This window comes from Sesamum indicum, linkage group LG3 (assembly GCF_000512975.1).
Source record: "Sesamum indicum cultivar Zhongzhi No. 13 linkage group LG3, S_indicum_v1.0, whole genome shotgun sequence".
Classification (NCBI taxonomy): Eukaryota; Viridiplantae; Streptophyta; class Magnoliopsida; order Lamiales; family Pedaliaceae; genus Sesamum; species Sesamum indicum.
Window position 1 is genome coordinate 21,962,654 of NC_026147.1, and position 18,460 is coordinate 21,981,113.

Genomic DNA, 18,460 nt, shown 5'->3' on the forward strand with positions numbered 1-18,460 from the left:
GCTAAGATCGTACGGTGTAGGGATAGCCATGCAGGGGAAAGATGATGAATGGGGCGGAAGAGGATTGTTGAGTTCCAATAAAGGGTGTAGCTGGTCCCGCTCCCGCAACATTGATTTACATATACACATAAAAGAAGAGGAAAGTATGGGAAGCATGCAACGCAATGCAGTGGCAGTGTGCTACTTTCTGAGGTTGATGAGCGCATCTAACTTTGACCATACCACATTGTACACCAACACCATTTGTAAAAATTTTCAATAGGACATTTCCTTTTCTTTTCTTTTTTTTTAAGAATTAATTTAATTATTTTCTATTATACTTTAAACACTTTTGGGAATTAATTAACATATTAATTATAATTAATTAAGGAGAGTCTTGGATACATATGATTAATGTGCCCCACTAAAGTTTGTTAATTACGAAAACATCCCTGGGACTTTATGTTCTATAAAAAATAAGATAAATCTCTGATCAAGTCAAAATTGGTTTTTTTGAGTTTTTAAGGATATTTTTTGCTGACATCAATATTTTTCATTATAAGTCAAGGGTAAATGTTATTACTTATAATTTTATTTATTTAAGTTAGACCAGCCTCAATCCCTGATATGTTCATTCATCTCATTATAAAAAATTGATTGTTTCATATTTTGCTAATGAAAAATCATGATAGATTAATATTACTAGTTATAATTAAATCAATTAATAATATAAAAACTTAAATTAATTGCAGTTAAAGAAAATTTGACATGTCTTAATGTCAAAGTACTTGTCATGGTTCTTATAAAATTATATATAGTCAAAACACTTGTTGTGCACAGTTCGAGCTATAATAAATTTTTTAGTTTCACATGATGCAATAACGACTAATAATTGTTGAACAGTCATAGACTCGTAGTTAATTATTATTTACCATGATGTTTTACTTTTAATCATAATAATTAGTCATATATCTTATAGTGTTTGTTAGTTCATATATCGAGTGGACATTACATATCTTTTTTTTATACGTGATTTTGATGTAATTGATCTGATAATTGTTGATGCTTCAAAAATTATATTTGAACCTTAATCATAATACCATGAATCATCGTTTATCGAAACACATAATTAATCAACAAATTGTAATCATACTTATATACAAGACGAATTCTTGTATGAAAAATGAAAATAATTGAAGTCGTACGTGTTGATAAATTCTGAGAAAATAACAACTTATGCAGCCTACAAATAATGGGATTAGGGCTGTAATCCATGAAATCAGCAGCAATGCAGGCAACATGCTCACATTCATGAACTTCAACACACCATTATTAATCTCTCTCTCTCTACAAAACAACAAAAAATCAACAGTAGTAGTAGTAGTCCTGTTGTTGTCGCTCTATCTGTGTCTAAAATATATGTAGGTCGAGGTTGAGGTTGTTGAGGGGCTGTCTTGGAGATTGAGCCTCTAAAGACAGGAGGGCGGAAGGTGAGAAGATAAAAAAGCAACCCAAAGAAAAAGAAAGAAAGCAACTCCTCATCCTAGCTACCTACTGCTTCATTTTTGGTTCTGTTTCGACAAACCATCAATTATTATTATTATTACAAATTTTATATAATTGTAAGTAAACCCCTATAGTCTCATAAATTACATCTAGTATCCATGTGGTTTACATTCGTCTAATAAATAAGTTTATCCATTATTTAAGATTTACTAATTTTGATGATATTAACAAAACAACTCTGATAAAAAATTATATTTACCCCTGATCGCAGGTCAAATAGATCTGTTTATAATTAAATTATCATTATATATACATCCTCACATGTATATTTTCACCGTTATAAGGGTATAGTTTAGTCACAAAAGATTTGTTTGACCTACAATAAGTCAATTGAGTATAAATATCAATTTTCATTCAGTTTTTTATATATATAATATAAAAAAATTCAGTGAATTTTGATTAACTGATGAACCTTTTGTTTGACGGAAGAAATTCCAGGAATACTAACCGTAATTTTTCCAACTCCAAAAAATTTTCATATAATTATATCAAACCTCATAGAAAAGAAGAGTAATTATCCTTGATAATTATTATTATTATACATTACTCCCCCAACCCCATCGCTCTATTTATTTTTTTTATTTACTTTTTTTTCCACCCAGTCCCAATTTTTGTTGCATCAAATTATATTTGCATTACACGTATACGCATTATTGATATACACTTCATATTATTTGTATATTTACAAAATATACAGTCTGACATTAGAGAGTTGAGTAATATATAAACTTTAAATTTTTCTTTCCAATGAAATATCTTTTTCAGTTCAAAATTTGAGTTTTAAACTAAAATAAAAAATACTTTGCGCAAAAAAACGCATTTAAAATGAGGTCATGCAAGTTACATCATATACACATAATATAGACCGTGTTAATGCTCGAGGATCTAAATAACTCAAATTTCACCCAAATGCAATTTAACACACTATTAATTTATATTTATTTGATATGGTAAATTATATAATTAATTGTTAGCTAATATTTTTTTTTATATAATTAAATCACATAATTGGCTCATATGAATACAGACAATAAAACAGTTCGAGTTCAAGAAAACACGATTAAATGACACAATTTAAATCATCTATCAAAATTACAATGAATGACCCCAAATACATTTAGGGAATATGAGATTCTCTAACCAGTATATATATCATTGGGGTTTACTTATTGAAAGACGAAAAAGCCATTCATTAAGGGCAAAATAGACATTTCGTTAAGATCCGCGCATGAGGTCGCGGGTCGGGTTGACCCGGAATCTGAAGATGGATAAGCACCACCCGATTGAAGCTAGGGAAGGTTCAGATTAGAACACGTGGACTGATTTACAGTGTCAAATTGGATCCTATAAGTACTCCAAATCTGACTCAATCGAGGTAACTGACGTTTATTACTTTGACTTCAAATTACATATTTCTATCTCGACCACCAACTAACTTGAGTGTCGGATGATTTTCATCGGGGACGAACCCGATTAGCCTGGCGTTTTATTCTTCAGGACCCATCACAGATCTGAAGAAGATGAAGGAGAGGAGTGGAGGGGCGAGACGATGAGGAAGAGAGAAAAATTAATATTGTTCTTGTATAACTATTATATCAGAATTGATGTAGCTATTAGCGATTGTGGTGGCCCATTGCGTACCATTTTCATATAATATTTCTAATTTTTTATTGTAGCATCAACAATTAAAAAATTTGAACTGGTTATATAGTTGCCATCTTTAACTTCTTTCCCAAAAATGCAATATTTAAGATATTGCCATGTTATCATTAATGAAATAGTATATAAAATGGACGGAAATTAGGTAATACTTGTCGCTGTCGACGCTGTAAAAACATAAATACGGTTGCAATCATTTTAGAATTTCTATCTATTTATACTATATATTATTGGAGAGGAGTTTTTTTTGGTGTTTAAATTGATTTTGATCTGTTATTTCTTTTAAAATATTTAAATTAATTAATTATAAATATATTCTCATTGTTTGAAAATTATAAATACATTCTAATTTTAACGTGCGTGTAAAACGAGTCCATTCCATTATGTTTTCATCCAATATTTCTGTTAATTACCTAAAGTGCTATTTTGAATTATGAATTATAATTTTATAAAATATTTTTCTAAACCAAAATTTTTAATTGATTAATTACTTAACCCACCCTTAAATTTTATTTTATTTTAATATTATTTTAAAAAATCAACAAGAGTAAAATAGTAATTTTTACATCACATTTAAGGACTACATAACTATTCTTCATTTGAGGAGTATTTGTAATTTTTCAAAAAATGAAGGATATTTATAATTATACAAAATTTAAGAAAAATAGATGTAATTTACCTATTTTTTTTTCATATTTTAGATAATTTTTTAACTATACAATAAATAAATTTATTTTAAAAATTATGGACGTATATAGAATGTATGAGAGTGAAAAAGGGATGAAATGGTGAATTTAGTGATAGTGTGTGTAAGGGGATGAGGATGAGGAGAGGAAAATAGGGGTAAGGCCTGCAACTGCTTTACTCATACACGCTTTTGGTAAAGAAAGAAGTAAGTCGCAAAAGAGGCGTTGAAAATAGTAAAAAGTAATTACTGTATTCTTCTTTCCTTTTTGGCAGGTGATGAGAAAAGCGTGCTCATTCATTATTTCTTAATTTAGGGAATACCCATTTCTTTATTAATTATATATTTATTTGAGTGAATTAATTTATGTGAAAAAAGTGAAGGCGTGACATTTTTAGAATTTTGGAAGAGGAAAAGAGGCAATAGGTGCGTGCTTTGATTTATGGAGCTCTTTATGACGCCGCTCTACTCTATATTATCCTCTCTCTCTCCTTCTTTATCTTTATCTTTTTTCCTTTTTATTTTTGTTGGAGTTTATGTCATTTTTTTCATTTTTATTTTTTGTGACTCATCTATTTACTTAAAGTATTTGAACAACATATTTTAAAAAATACAGACAATAATAATATTAATATTTATTCCATACATAGGAAGAAAAAAAATCAAAGGTTGATTAAATTTTCAATTGTAAACACTCATTTTATATACATTGATTATAGTTCAAGAATAATATTTTATATCAGTTACATACTTTTGATTTTATATATAATATATTTAACCCGTTACAAGTATATAAAAACATTATCCAGGGTTGTTTAAATTTATGTTATTTTTTTGCTGAGGTTATCATTTTCTACCCAAATTCTATAGGAATGGGTGAATAGATTTTATAAAATTTATTAACAATTTTTTTTATTATTGATAATCTTTTTTTGTTATGATTATTTAGAAAAATTATTGCTTAGATTTATTCTTTTTGGTTTATTCTCTTTTGACGTTTGAAGAAAAATAGCAAAATTGGGTGCATTTGATTACAATTTGAAAAACACAACAAAATGGGATAAAATATACCAAGTTTTTTCATTTTAAATAAAATTTTTGTTAAGTTTCAAAAAAAAGTTAACGGAAGGATCAAAAGTGTAAAATAAATTAAAGTTTAAGGACAAAAATTAATTTTATATATATTACAATTAGCCCAAACAAATTTTAAAAAAAAAAAAAGTAACTGGATTAAGCCCGATGTAAAAAATATTTTTTATATTGACATGGATTTCTTTTATTAGTTTTCTCGAAATATTTGGTGTAAGTAATATCTAGTTATGAGGTAATGATTTTTATTCTATAAATATAAGTATCAGTTTACTTTAATAAAATAATTATTTATTTTTTTATATTATAAAAGATATAATAATTTGTACTTAAAATATTAAACTTAAATTACTAATTACTAAATTAATAAAAGAAGAAGAAATAACTATCATGAATTTACTCCCATTTACGGACAAAACATATTGAAATCAATCAATAAACAAAAAAGAAAAAAGGATTTCACTATAGTACTCGGTGTTTGTAAGTTTTTGAATAATTCATGTTAAAATTAAGTTTGATCGAACTAAATTAAATATAAAATAAATTTATTATATAACTAATTATTTTATTTTGAATTATAAATTAATTATATAATAAATATATTATATAATAAACTTCAAATTCAATCAAAGAATTGAGTTAGAAATTTTAATGAGGTCTCCTGGGTCTCCCCGGGTGACACGGTAAATTGCATGTTATGATGCTAGAAGGTGCCATTTCATTGGAGGGTCCACGACTGTGCTGATCCACCCTACTTCAGCTAACTACATGAAATCTCTGCTCGTGGGGCCCCTCTTTCAGATGGGCCCTCTGCATACAAATTCGCACGTACAAACACTCACGTGCTGAGTTATTGTGTTGCATGACCCATTCATTATCAGGGCCTAAGAAGCCCAAATCCCCCCACTCTCTCTCTCTCTCTCTCTCTCACACACACACACACACACACACACATTTATTCCACCTATATACATACGCACACTCACTCACAGCATCAAAAGCCCACAAACACAAAGCAAAAATCACTCATAAAAGAACATTATTCAACCATTCCTCCTACTCCCACTTCTCCTATTGATATGGCTCAAAGCACATCTCTGACCCTCTCTCTCTCTTTTATCTTTATTTGACTAGAATGAGCGCATTCTTGGAACTCTTCTTCTCGGGAGAAGATGGCTTCTCATCATCAACACAAACCTCAGTTCTTCTTTGATGCTTTGTACTGTGAGGAAGAGCATTGGGATAACGGGGAAATCGTACATGAAACTCTAAACTGTTTGATAGAAGGAGAAGGGGATAGCTCTTCAGACCATAAACCTTCTCTGGAATTCTTGGGACAGGACTTGTTGTGGGAAGATGAAGAGCTGAGCTCTTTGCTGAACAAAGAGCAGGAAAATGAACTGTACGATGGGCTTCAGGAGAGCCCATCTTTGGCTATGGCAAGGAGTGAGGCAGTGGAGTGGATGCTTAAGGTCACTGGACACTACTCTTTTTCTGCTCTCACTGCGGTTCTTGCAGTTAACTATTTGGATAGGTTTCTCCACAGCTTCCAGTCCCACAGAGAGAAGCCATGGATGACTCAACTAGCTGCTGTTGCTTGTCTTTCTTTGGCTGCTAAAGTTGAGGAGACACAAGTGCCTCTTCTTTTAGACCTGCAAGTATGTGAAAAATCTAATCTTTATACGTAGACAACAAATTTTCTGCAATGTGGTTAGATTTAACTGAGATGGGGTTGTTTCTTAACAGGTGGAGTCGTCAAAGTATGTTTTTGAGTCCAAAACCATACAAAGAATGGAAATTTTGATTCTATCCACACTTCAATGGAGGATGAATCCAGTCACCGCGCTTTCTTTTCTTGATTACATTGCAAGGAGGCTAGGATTGAAGAGCCATCTCTGCAGGGAGTTTCTTAGGAGATGCGAGTGCCTACTTCTGTCTCTTGTTTCTGGTGAGTGAGTACATTCTGATTTTGTTTAGAGTAAAATCTCTCTCTCAAAAGGTTTTCCCTTTGTTGGTTTTGTTTGTCTTATAGTTATAATATCACTTGCAGATTACAGATTCATGTCCTATCTGCCTTCTGCATTGGCCACTGCTACAATGCTGTATGTTATTAGCAGCCTAGAGCCCTGCATTGGAGTGCAATATCAAGATCAGCTAGTGGGCATTCTTGGAGTCAACAAGGTATACATATTACATAATTTGTTGTTCTTTTCTTCCCCCATACATATATGCCACTTTTCCCATGTTGTCTTAACATGATTCCAAGAACCCTTGTCTGCAATCTTGATTTACCTGAATTGATCCCTGAACGGAAACAGGACAAAGTGGAGGATTGCTGTAGGCTAATACAAGAAGTGGCCACAAGTGTTGACTTCCACTCAAGTAACAAAAGGAAGATGGGGTCAGTAGTAGTCCCCGGGAGCCCCAAAGGAGTGATGGATGTGTGTTTCAGCTCTGATAGCTCCTCATCCTGTGATTCATGGGCAGTGAGCAGCTCAGTTGCTTCATCAGTTTCCTCCTCACCAGCAGAGCCTTTGTCCAAGAAAATGAAGCCTCAGACGACTCAGAGTCCAAAGAATGCAATTTTCTGATAATATTCCAATCTCCTAGAGCCCTTTTGTTTCCTTTTGTATTTTATAGGTCAATTTTATTTTATATATATGTTGGAATAACATTTGTATGAATATTCTAATTTGAAATGCCTACCATCTTTGCATTTCATCATTTCATAGTAAGAGTATCATATATGGACCATCATCATCCATGGCAATGATCAAACCATCCTATGTATGTGAATATTTCTGTCTTGAAAGAATGGTGGGGTATGAAAACCCTGGCTGGACTATACAGAAGAAGCAAAGATGGTTGGCATTGAAGCCAAGAATTTGGACATAGAAATGAAGAGTGGTGGTAATTTAAGTAGGTATTTCCTTTTGGTTCTTGTGACTGTGTCTGTTTTAGTGTAGTATGCATTTATGAGGGGTAGCTAGGAAAATTGTTAGTTGGTATTACATTAGGATTTGAGACAGGGAAAGGGACGGGTGTTGGTGTAGGAAAATAAGATGAGAAAAATGTCGAATTTGTTTGCATGTGAAGGGAGGGAGAATTTGTCGGCCACCCAGTCTGTAGATGATGATAGGTTTTGATTTTGGATTTGGGTTTGTGGTATTGTTAGTGAAGTTTGACCTCGTAGGAAGAGCCGATACGTCGCTGTGACTGTGAGACTTGTGTTATCAGATTTTGTGAGCTATTTCAACATCACTCCACACAATTATATTAGTATTTAGTAGAATTTATATTATTTAAATAAATTATGGCTATATATAAATAATATAAAATGAATATTAATATCTAGTAATATGGTATATATTTATATTCGAATCTTGCACCAAGTAATATCTACTTTATTTAAACTAGTAACGGTGAAACACATGTATTTGAAAAGAAAGGAAATTTAAATTAATTTGTTAATATGAATGGTACATTAACTCATGTTATGGTTTAGATAACATGCTACCCAAATAAATTCTATGTTTTTTTTTTATAATTAAAATTATATGTTTTTTAATGAGTTGACTCTTGGACTATTCACTACTTATATTATCATCATGCATAATTAGATAATTTACATAACCCTCGAATTTAAATAATATTCAGACGAACAACATCTTACATATATATTATACATAATTACTCCAATTTAATACACTATTTGATTTCTTAGGTCTCATGAAAAATAGTAAACAAAATTTCTGTCTACATCGAACTTTACTTTGCACAAAAGACATTCAGAAACAGATGCTGCATTTGCTTATTTTAATAACCACCTTAAACTATAGAGGAATCCTGACCTGCCTTTATTTATTCCTCTCTCTCTGGTTAAAATTAAATTATGAATAATGGAACAAACTTGTCAATAGGGTCTTATTTGATTGGCACGGTTAAGGTCTTACTAAAAGTTTGAGTCTACGAATGTAAGTGTATGTCTATTTTTATTGTAATTTTTTAATTCGTTATTTCGTTTGAACGTATTCGTTGATTTGAATTATTAAATCAATCTTTAAAATTAGAATATATTGGATCATGTAATAATAGCATACTATTAAAAAAAAAAGAACTTAACACAACTCTTTCATTAGCTTACAAACTGCTCAGACAATTGAATCAGTTTTAATAATGAAGCATTGGTATTGAAGTACCGTGAATATCGGAGCAAGATTTGCACATAAAATAAAAGTATTTTTGTATGTGTATATCAATATATATATGTATATGTGTGTGTAATAAAGTCAGTTCATTTCTGCCCATGTTGACTGTATGATTGAGGCTTTTATGAGTTGGAAATTGGGCATGTCAATAGGTTTTTGTTAAAGCAAAATGGGACACCTTTTTTGTCTTCTTACATTGTTTTGCTCTCTTGTGTGGAGCTTTATGCTGACAAGCTTAGCTTATGGAGACTTATAATAAGCTCGCATGCACATATTGCTTATGTGGGGTGTATTCATCTCAATCATTTAAACATCTTGTTTACATTATGCTATTTCACAAATTATTAATAAAGCCCCTAGTAGAAGAAACATCCTCAAATAAATGCTGGATTCTTTTCGTATGTTCAAATTTTAGAGTTCTCGTAGCAGTTTAAATTTCAATATAATGAGGAGACAAAGGGCAACTTTAGCTTTTTACATAATTATTTCGTTGTGCTAGAATGTATGATACGAATAAAAGGCAGTAATTAGTACCATAACCCGTTAGAATAAGAATGTTCAAACTTATTATCATCGCGACAAGTACAATAATTTTTTATTAAGATGGATAAGAAAAAGCTAAAAAGATGAGCAAAATGAGGTCACAAAGAAAAGAAGGATCCAAGTAGAAAATTAGTGGGGAAAAGGGAAGAATTAGTATTTTTAGGATTAAAGGCATAAATAAAGGTTGATTAAGAGGGGAATTAAATAAGAAAGAAAAGATTAGATTCAAAGAGGGGAAAAAGCAAAGAGAAATGTTGAAATTGGGGGACAATATCTTTTGATTTAGGGCAATATGTCTTTGTTGGCCCTTTTATACACTGCTTTTGGTAGTTAGAAGAATAGACTTTAGTGTGTATTTTTTTCAAACACATAATTTAAAGAGGGAAAGACAATGTCTGAGTCTGAGATGAGATGGAGAGTTGGTTCCAGTTAATATTTTTCTCCTTTTATAAATATTATTGCCTCTTTATGTTTAACTCTATTTGCTCATTCTTCGCTTTGGACCTACTCATTGCTCATGCTTCTCACTTTTCCCTTTTCCTCTTTTTCTATCCCAATCTCAACACTTATATAAACAACTCTCTATCAATTTTTATTTTTAGTAAAAAATATATTTTACGAAAACGTTCTAGCTTCAGCTTTTCATTTTTGTATTTAAAACTCTAAATTTTCACTATAGTTAAATTTATAACTTTCATTATAATTAATTCTGACGGCACGTAAACACTCCTTACAAATTTAACTTTGGTATGATTTATGTATTTATTTTTAATGTTAAAGTTTTGTTATACTCGATAGAAAAAACTAAAAAAAGAAAAAAACCTTAATTTTGATAGTAAATAAATATTGGTAGCCGGTAATTATTTGTAATCATGAAATGGATCAAAAAGCAAAAGCAATTTAAAAATAAGTTAGAGAAAGGAGGCATTAATTGTGAAATGATTATTTTGCTCAAGATTGATGAAGAAATTAAGATGGATTGATGATGCCAATGCACATGCTACAGAGAGTACATGTACATTGAAATTTGCTAATTTGTTAATGAAAGCAGATGAGCTATATTTGATTTCATCACTTCCCTCTGAGTCACACAACTTGCCCTGCACTCACCACTTCCAACTTTTTCACTTCCCATAGTTCCTATGAGAAGTCAGAGTTTGTGGACCAAATTTTGCAATCCTTTCCTTTCATCCCCACCTAATGTACACATTTATGTCTCTATCTGTGTTAGGGGTGGGGGTCGGGGTGCGGGTTTGAGCTTATTTTAAGCGATTATCAGAAAATATGTTGAAAAAGATATGTTTGGTTCAGAATTTATGTTTTTCGATAAGTTGATTTAAATCAAAAGTTATAAGTAATTCTCTACCAGCTTTTGCAATTTGTTGATAAAATTATAAATATTAAATTATTTCCCAACTTTTTCACTTTTGTTTTAAAAAACAATAAACTTTCGTAACAGTTTGACTTACAACAGTTTCTGTATTTTATTCTCACCACATTATAGAAACTATCGTAAACACTCCATGACTGTTGTGAAAACAAGGAAATAGTTTAAGTGGGACGTCTTCTTTGAATTTTTTATAAAAGGAGTTACTAAGAGATCGAATCGATTTAAAAACAAATTCATTTGCACGTAGATTTGTGACTTGAATAGGAGAAATGACTTTGTTCTATAAGTACAGTCCAAACCAAACATAAAACAAGGGGTGAGTAGGTCTTGTTATATATAAAATGAGGATGATGAAGTCCAAATTCTGTACCAAATACCCACTAAGAGTTGGTTTAAATGTCTACATAACAACTGCAAAGTTGTCCGTATAGAATTGATGAACGGAATTTTGGTTCTGAATTCAGCCTTCACCTCAAGTCGTTATTGGCATTTGGTAATAGCACGATTTTGATATGACATTACAATACCAAAAGAATCTCGGCATTAATACAAAGGTAAAAACATCAACGAAATTCTCGAATGATACTCTTAATTCATTCACTATCATTGAGTTAAAGTGAAAACCAACAGTAAAAAATAATATCCCTATAATCTAATGATCATATTTCTATTTGGGATCGGGATCGACAGTCTTTTGATATTTATTTTTTTTTTTTGAAGAAAAGAGGGTAAAAATAGAATTTAGATTTTTAACCTTGGGAAGGACATAATGTGATTGAGAATTGAGAAATAAAACAAAGTGGACAAAAGAGAGGGTAGTACCCAAAACTGAAGGTGTTATAGATGCAGAAATCCAAAAAAACACCTCAGAGGCTGCAAAAGAATTTAAGAAAGGGCCCATATCTCCTCAGACGGAAAATGATTTGATTGGAACCAGACTTTGGGAAAGATAAGGCAATTTCATCCATCTCTTTTGCCAGGGGATACACATTCCTGCCGTGATTCCCATTATTATCCAAGGACACCTTTCTTTTTTATTAATTCCTCAATTTTTTTATTATGTGTGTTGTGTACAAAGAATTTTTTTTTTTTTGAAATTTTTAATTGCTATATGTTGTGTTTCCTAACCGATTGATAAATGTTAGGGAATCCTATGGGTTTTTTGTTTGTCTCTCCATCTTCACGTAATGCCAAACATAACCTTGTGAAGACGATTTAATTTGTGACAATAATGTGGGTCAAATTTCATGAGAAAAGCAATGTAGTTCTTGTTTTGGGCTGGCCCGTACATGTGGTCCAATCGGGTGTGGTCCTGGATCATGGGTCGGGTACCCGTTTTGTAATTTTGAATGTTATGGGATTTTAATTTCAGTGCTTTGTTTCAGACATAAATACTGAAACTGTGCAGAAATAGTTCTATATATGGGAACTCAAACCAGTTTGCTTCAGTTGGTACTATGAGCAAATGCACAAAAGAAAAAAAAAACATTTGGACAATTAGCAATACAAAATTGATATTGACAATTCTTTTTTTTTTTTTTTTTTGTTTTGTTTTGCCGGTTAACATACATATGTGAATATCAACTCACATAGACACTATATAAATTTTGCGTATAAAATGTTGGTTCTGGAACCATTGAGATGTCCTTTAAAAAACAATTATTGGCATATTGCTAACGACAGATTAATGACAACAAAAAATGTCATAATAATTATGCGATTAAATTTATTTTGTCAATGTATATTATTAAAAATTGTTTACATGATAAAAAAAATTAAGTAACATATAGTGGTAATAGTATTTATAGCAATTAATATTTAGTAAGTAAATAAGGCATGTTGGTTTTTTGGTGAAGAGACAAAAAAATTAAATTTGGATGGTTTTAGTCCAGACTAGTGGATTGGATTCTCATTTTGTCCAGCCCAATGGGGCGTTTACATGTTTTAGAGAAGTCCACTAAGATTTGAATGGTGGTGCATAGTCCTAGTTCCCAGCCTACTGGTAAATAGCTGCGTCTACAATCAAAATACCTGCGCATGCTACCACTCCTCTTCCTCATTCTCTATCTTTCTAGTTATAGTACTTGGTTTTACACACTCAATAATTGATAATAATAGGTGAAAAAGCCCAGGCTGACGGAGACCCCCCATGCCCCAATTACGACCTAGAGCCTGCCACATCAATATTTTTGTTTTTATATATATGTTAATTAGAATAGAATATACAAGTGCAACATGCAAAAATCAAGAATACAACACGAATTTCTAAATTCTCATCCCCAAACAGAAAAAAAGATGATAATAATAAAAAATATTTTATATTTAATATTGGGATGAGGGTAATGATAATATTGTATATTGCTGGACACAAGTGGCTGCTCAACCTTTGGACACTAACATATATTTATTCAACACCAAAATGTCCTGCACATATGAATTGATGAGATAATATAAATAAATTTAATTAGAGGAGAAATTCGAGGAGTATAGCAACAGATCACGAAGATTATTGGGACCAAATACATTGGCATCGCACGTTCAGCTTTGTCTGCCCTTAATTCCCTAATATGTTGTTGTTATTATTATTATTTCTTGCAGTTTAATATGCCAGACTTTAATTAACATTCAGTTTTTTCCCTTATAAACATTAAATACACTTTAGTTTTTGTTATCCTCCTTTTTCATCTTTATCATTTTCAAATATTATGCATCTTTTGTCGAATATTTAATGATTCCCATTTTATTGTGAGAAATCTCTATCGTAATATTGTATTTATCTATATCTATGCTATATATAAAAAAAAAAGGTATTTTGTCCTCTCACAAACAGCGCTTATGACATCGCAAGACCAATTTTATTATTATCTCAATAATACCTCTAAGTTAGAAATGTGATGTGTTGGTTTATAAACATTTTTTCTTATTCATAATATATTTTAAAACATAAAATATTATTTATTATATGCATCCAGGAACGGTGTACCACGACGACTAGTACTAATATAAAAAGAAAACTTTTGTTTTCTCTCACAAATGACAGTTATGATACTATGATACTAATTTTATTATATTATATGCACACAAGGACGATATGCGACTACGGCTAATTGTATCAATGATGTGGTGGTTATATTATTGACTATCACTATAAAAATGAATTATTTCTTACAATATAAAACACTATAGTATAAAAATCATGTTAATCAATACTATTCATCATCAACCAAATAAGATCGACATAAAAAATAAGTTTTGACAATGATTAATGAATATTTGTCATAGTTATACTTATGATCAAAATATTTACTATAACTTTTAGTTATAATTAATGTTTTAGTTATAATTGCAAAAACAACAGTTAATAATCATTGCACAATTATAAATTTAATTATTATTTATTATAATTTTTAACTTTTAATCATGATAATTATTAACTATAATAAAAATTTGCATCTATTTTCCTAGTGTATCCTCTAGTTTTAAAAATATAAATATATACTAATTGTTTTTATTCATTATTGTCTAATATTTGGTGTAAGGACAACAAATGGAATCGTGCAACTTTTTAGCAATAAATGTAATATTACATTATTTGATAGATATGTATCGAAAACATTAAAAATTAACAAACAATATAAATAATTTTTAAATAAAATATAGATCCAATATAAATGAAACATACGAATTATTACTGTAAAAATGAAATAAATACCAAAAGTTATAAGGCTTAAAACCCGGCAAGCTTTTAATCACAAAATCTTGTTAATTTATATAATTTAACAAGTTGAAGAGGCTGATTCAGAAAGCAGAGATGAAGGGGAAGAAGCAAGGGCACGTGATTGGTACCTTAAAAAGCACATGGATGGATACTGTCTCTGTCAAGCTCAGGACCCCACCAGGAATCCCACCCAGATTCCTACAGTATGTTAGGTTTCAATTTTGGCCCGTCTTTGAGATGGGTCAAAATATAGTATATGTTTGTCTTGTTTGATTTTGTAAGTTTTGGATATATTTTTTTTATTATTTTAAAACAGTTTTAATTACTTTTTGTTCAAAAAATATAATTAATTAAAAAATAATATTTATTTTAATCACTCACAACTAAATAAATTATATATATAAATATATATAAAAGAGACATGATTTGACAATGAACAGTATTTTTTGTCTTCCCACTACCCAACATCAAACATACCATACTTATTTTATATTATCTCCAAAAACAAATCCAAACATACACACTATCTCTAACTTATTTTTATTTATCTTTATTTTTCTCTCTCTATCTTCACAAAACACCCCAAAACAAGTTAAAAACAAAACCAAACACTATGCTAGTTTCTCGCACGTTATCAAACTTGATTTGACAGCCACCTCATGAAAATTTTTTAGTTCAATTAAATTTAAATTAATTATATAATATATGCAATATATTTATTATGTAATCAGTATATAATTTTAAAAAATTATCATTTATAAAATAAATAATCATATTTATTATGTAATTAAATTAATTCATTAAAACCAAATTAGGACAAGAATTTCAACATTACAACGATTACATCATTTCATTGCTCCTCCTCCAACTCTATTCCGACATCTTCATATCTGCTTTCTGCATCCTCCTCCATTTCCAAAAGGATAAACTGAAGTTCACACTTTCCAAATTTTGGACTTACTTAGTGAAGTGATACATATTTTATACTATTAATTTTACATGTATATGATTAAAATTTACTATATAATTATAAACAATTTACTTTTAAAAAGAAAAATCTTCCATCATTTGTAAGTATTTTGAATTAATATTTAAAAAGTTGGTATTATACCCATCAAACACACAAAGCAAATACAAATGTTCATCTGAACTTCTCTCAATAGGTTATGGGTTCATCTTTTATCCGACAGAAATATAAAATTTTCTCATTATCTGATTATGAAATTAACATTTGTGTTTACGAGTAGCGTCTTGTTATGTAAGTTTTTCTGCACTTATTCTACATAAAATAAAAAAAAAATTAATGATGTGTTGATTGAATATAAGAATATGGAACCATAGTTGTTCACACCACATCAAATGATGTTGATCTTGATATTAAAATATGGACCACCCGATTTGAACATGAACACAACAAGAAGTCACTGTTAATTAATTTGAAAAAAAGGAGTAACACATATAATAACATAAGAACCCCAACTGTTTACATCAAATGGAAGAAAATCTCTACACGAAATTTCAAGATTCAATGCACGCAGACTCGCATTAGAACTCTGCCTACGTACCATGCGCAACTGCCCATCACCAATTTAACAATAAAGCAAGTTGCTTCGCTTTCCTTAGCTTAATGATATTAAAAATTTGGACCGATTCCGACATCATCTAAAAGAATAATTAAAACCTTGCGTGGCACCTTAATCATTCTCTTAACAAAAAATCCACCAATCACCATCCTTATCCCATCCTAATACTCTACTCCAATTAATTACGTAGGACACCATCACTACTAACAACTTTTTTTCTTTTTTAAATATATATATCATATTAAATAACATGTTGTCTTTATGTGCAAATCCTGCATGTAAAATCTTTATTTTATAAATGGATGATAGTGGTATTCGGATACAAGACTTTTTATTTAGCTCGACTTTAAAATAAATCATCTAAAAAGGTTAAACTATTTGAAAAAAAAATCATTGACTAATATTTAATATCTTAATGAACTCTTTCATTTAATTTGATTGCCATAAGAAATCAGAAGTGTGTGTTAATTAGTAGGATAACACATTTCTTCAATTGTGGGATTAAATTTTAGGAAATTTGTGATATCTATACTATTATAAATATATGTATATATATATATATATATATATGGTGCCAATTTTTTAATACCCAAATTTACCTTTAATTTTACTTCTTTCGTTAAAAAAATTTGATCAAACTAGTAATGTCGATATTCTTTAATAATTCACAATTACAATTTGTTTCCTCACTAACCCATGATTAGTCCACATTTTTCTCCCACATTACTTCTCCATTTATTTTTCCACAAACTTTTATATTTTAAAAAACCTACAATTATAATTTATTATTTATTTTTCACCTTACTCCACGTTTCTTTTTTTCATGGACTTCTTTCGTTTTAATTAATTTATTCATACTATGATTATATCTATTTTCTCTCCATCTTATATCATATTTTTTTTATATGCTCGTCCTGACAGTATGAGTTGACAACTAATTTTATGAAGAAAAGGAAAAGTAAAGATAATAAACTCTGAAATCAATAGTATGAAATAGTGGAGGGCATGCTAAAGTTCGGGGCGTTAGCTCTGTCAAAGCGGCTAATTGCATGCTACATCTGATACCATGAATGTCGAATGTTTTTGATTTGACGCACATTTATCATAAGGGGGCACTAAGGAGCTGTATTCGACGATGTCTTGAACACAAGATTTAGAATCTAAAGAACCCTGTCAGTCAAACTCTAGATTCCTCCGAAGGTGGTGGAAATGAGGTTGGCAACACACAAACTTGAAAGTAGTTAGTGGCCATTCCTTTGTCCACTATCAAATTCGTATCTTCATCAAATTATTTTGAATGCGACTTCTTACTTTTCTTACCACGTGATGATGTGAAAATAATCCCAGAAATGCAAATGCATTTTTATTTTTTCCTTTCTCCTTAAAAGAGAAAAACAAGAATCGTGAAATAGAAAAGAGGTTACAAAATGCAATTTATGTCTCTATAAAATTAAAAATGCCCATAAAAAGGAAATATAAAACCTTTTGGTATTTAAAAAATAATACAAAAAACCCCTAGGCAGAGGGACAATGTACATCATTTTTCAAATATCAACACAACTTTTATAGGATTTTATGAATTTTTCTAATTTCACAAATTGTGCTTAAGTCAATAGAAAAGTAAAAGTTTATGATTGAATCAAATTAATAATTTACTAAGTGTAATATATTAATTATATAATTAATTATTTTTTTAAATTATATTACAAATATATTATATTTATATTAAATAAATTCGTTTGGAATTAGATTTTATTCGTGAAAAACACTTTGAAAAGGCGAGTAATTGCTTTCCTCATAAGTCGCATCGCAACTGTGGGAAGGCAGTCGCCAGCCGTAACCCAAGAGCAGAATAAAATTATATTAAGAATTCGTATTAAATGTAGCTTCTGAATCCGTGGCGTGCCAACCCCCTCCTATAAATTCACCCAACAATCACCCACCCACCATCCTTGCCTTGTACATACATATACAACAAAGAAAATCAATTAAGGCAATCTAAGCGGCGGCGAGGACAGGATGGGTGGTTGGGCTATAGCG

The 18,460-nt window shown here is 30.3% G+C and overlaps 1 protein-coding gene across 1 annotated transcript; it reads left to right on the top strand.

Moving 5' to 3' along the window:
- Nucleotides 5,942-7,732, top strand: LOC105159150 (cyclin-D3-3). The gene is made up of 4 exons (XM_011076106.2): nt 5,942-6,636; nt 6,725-6,926; nt 7,029-7,159; nt 7,297-7,732. Exons 1-4 carry the CDS (start codon nt 6,151-6,153, stop codon nt 7,567-7,569), a joined length of 1,092 nt encoding a protein of 363 aa, XP_011074408.1. The 5' UTR covers nt 5,942-6,150; the 3' UTR covers nt 7,570-7,732.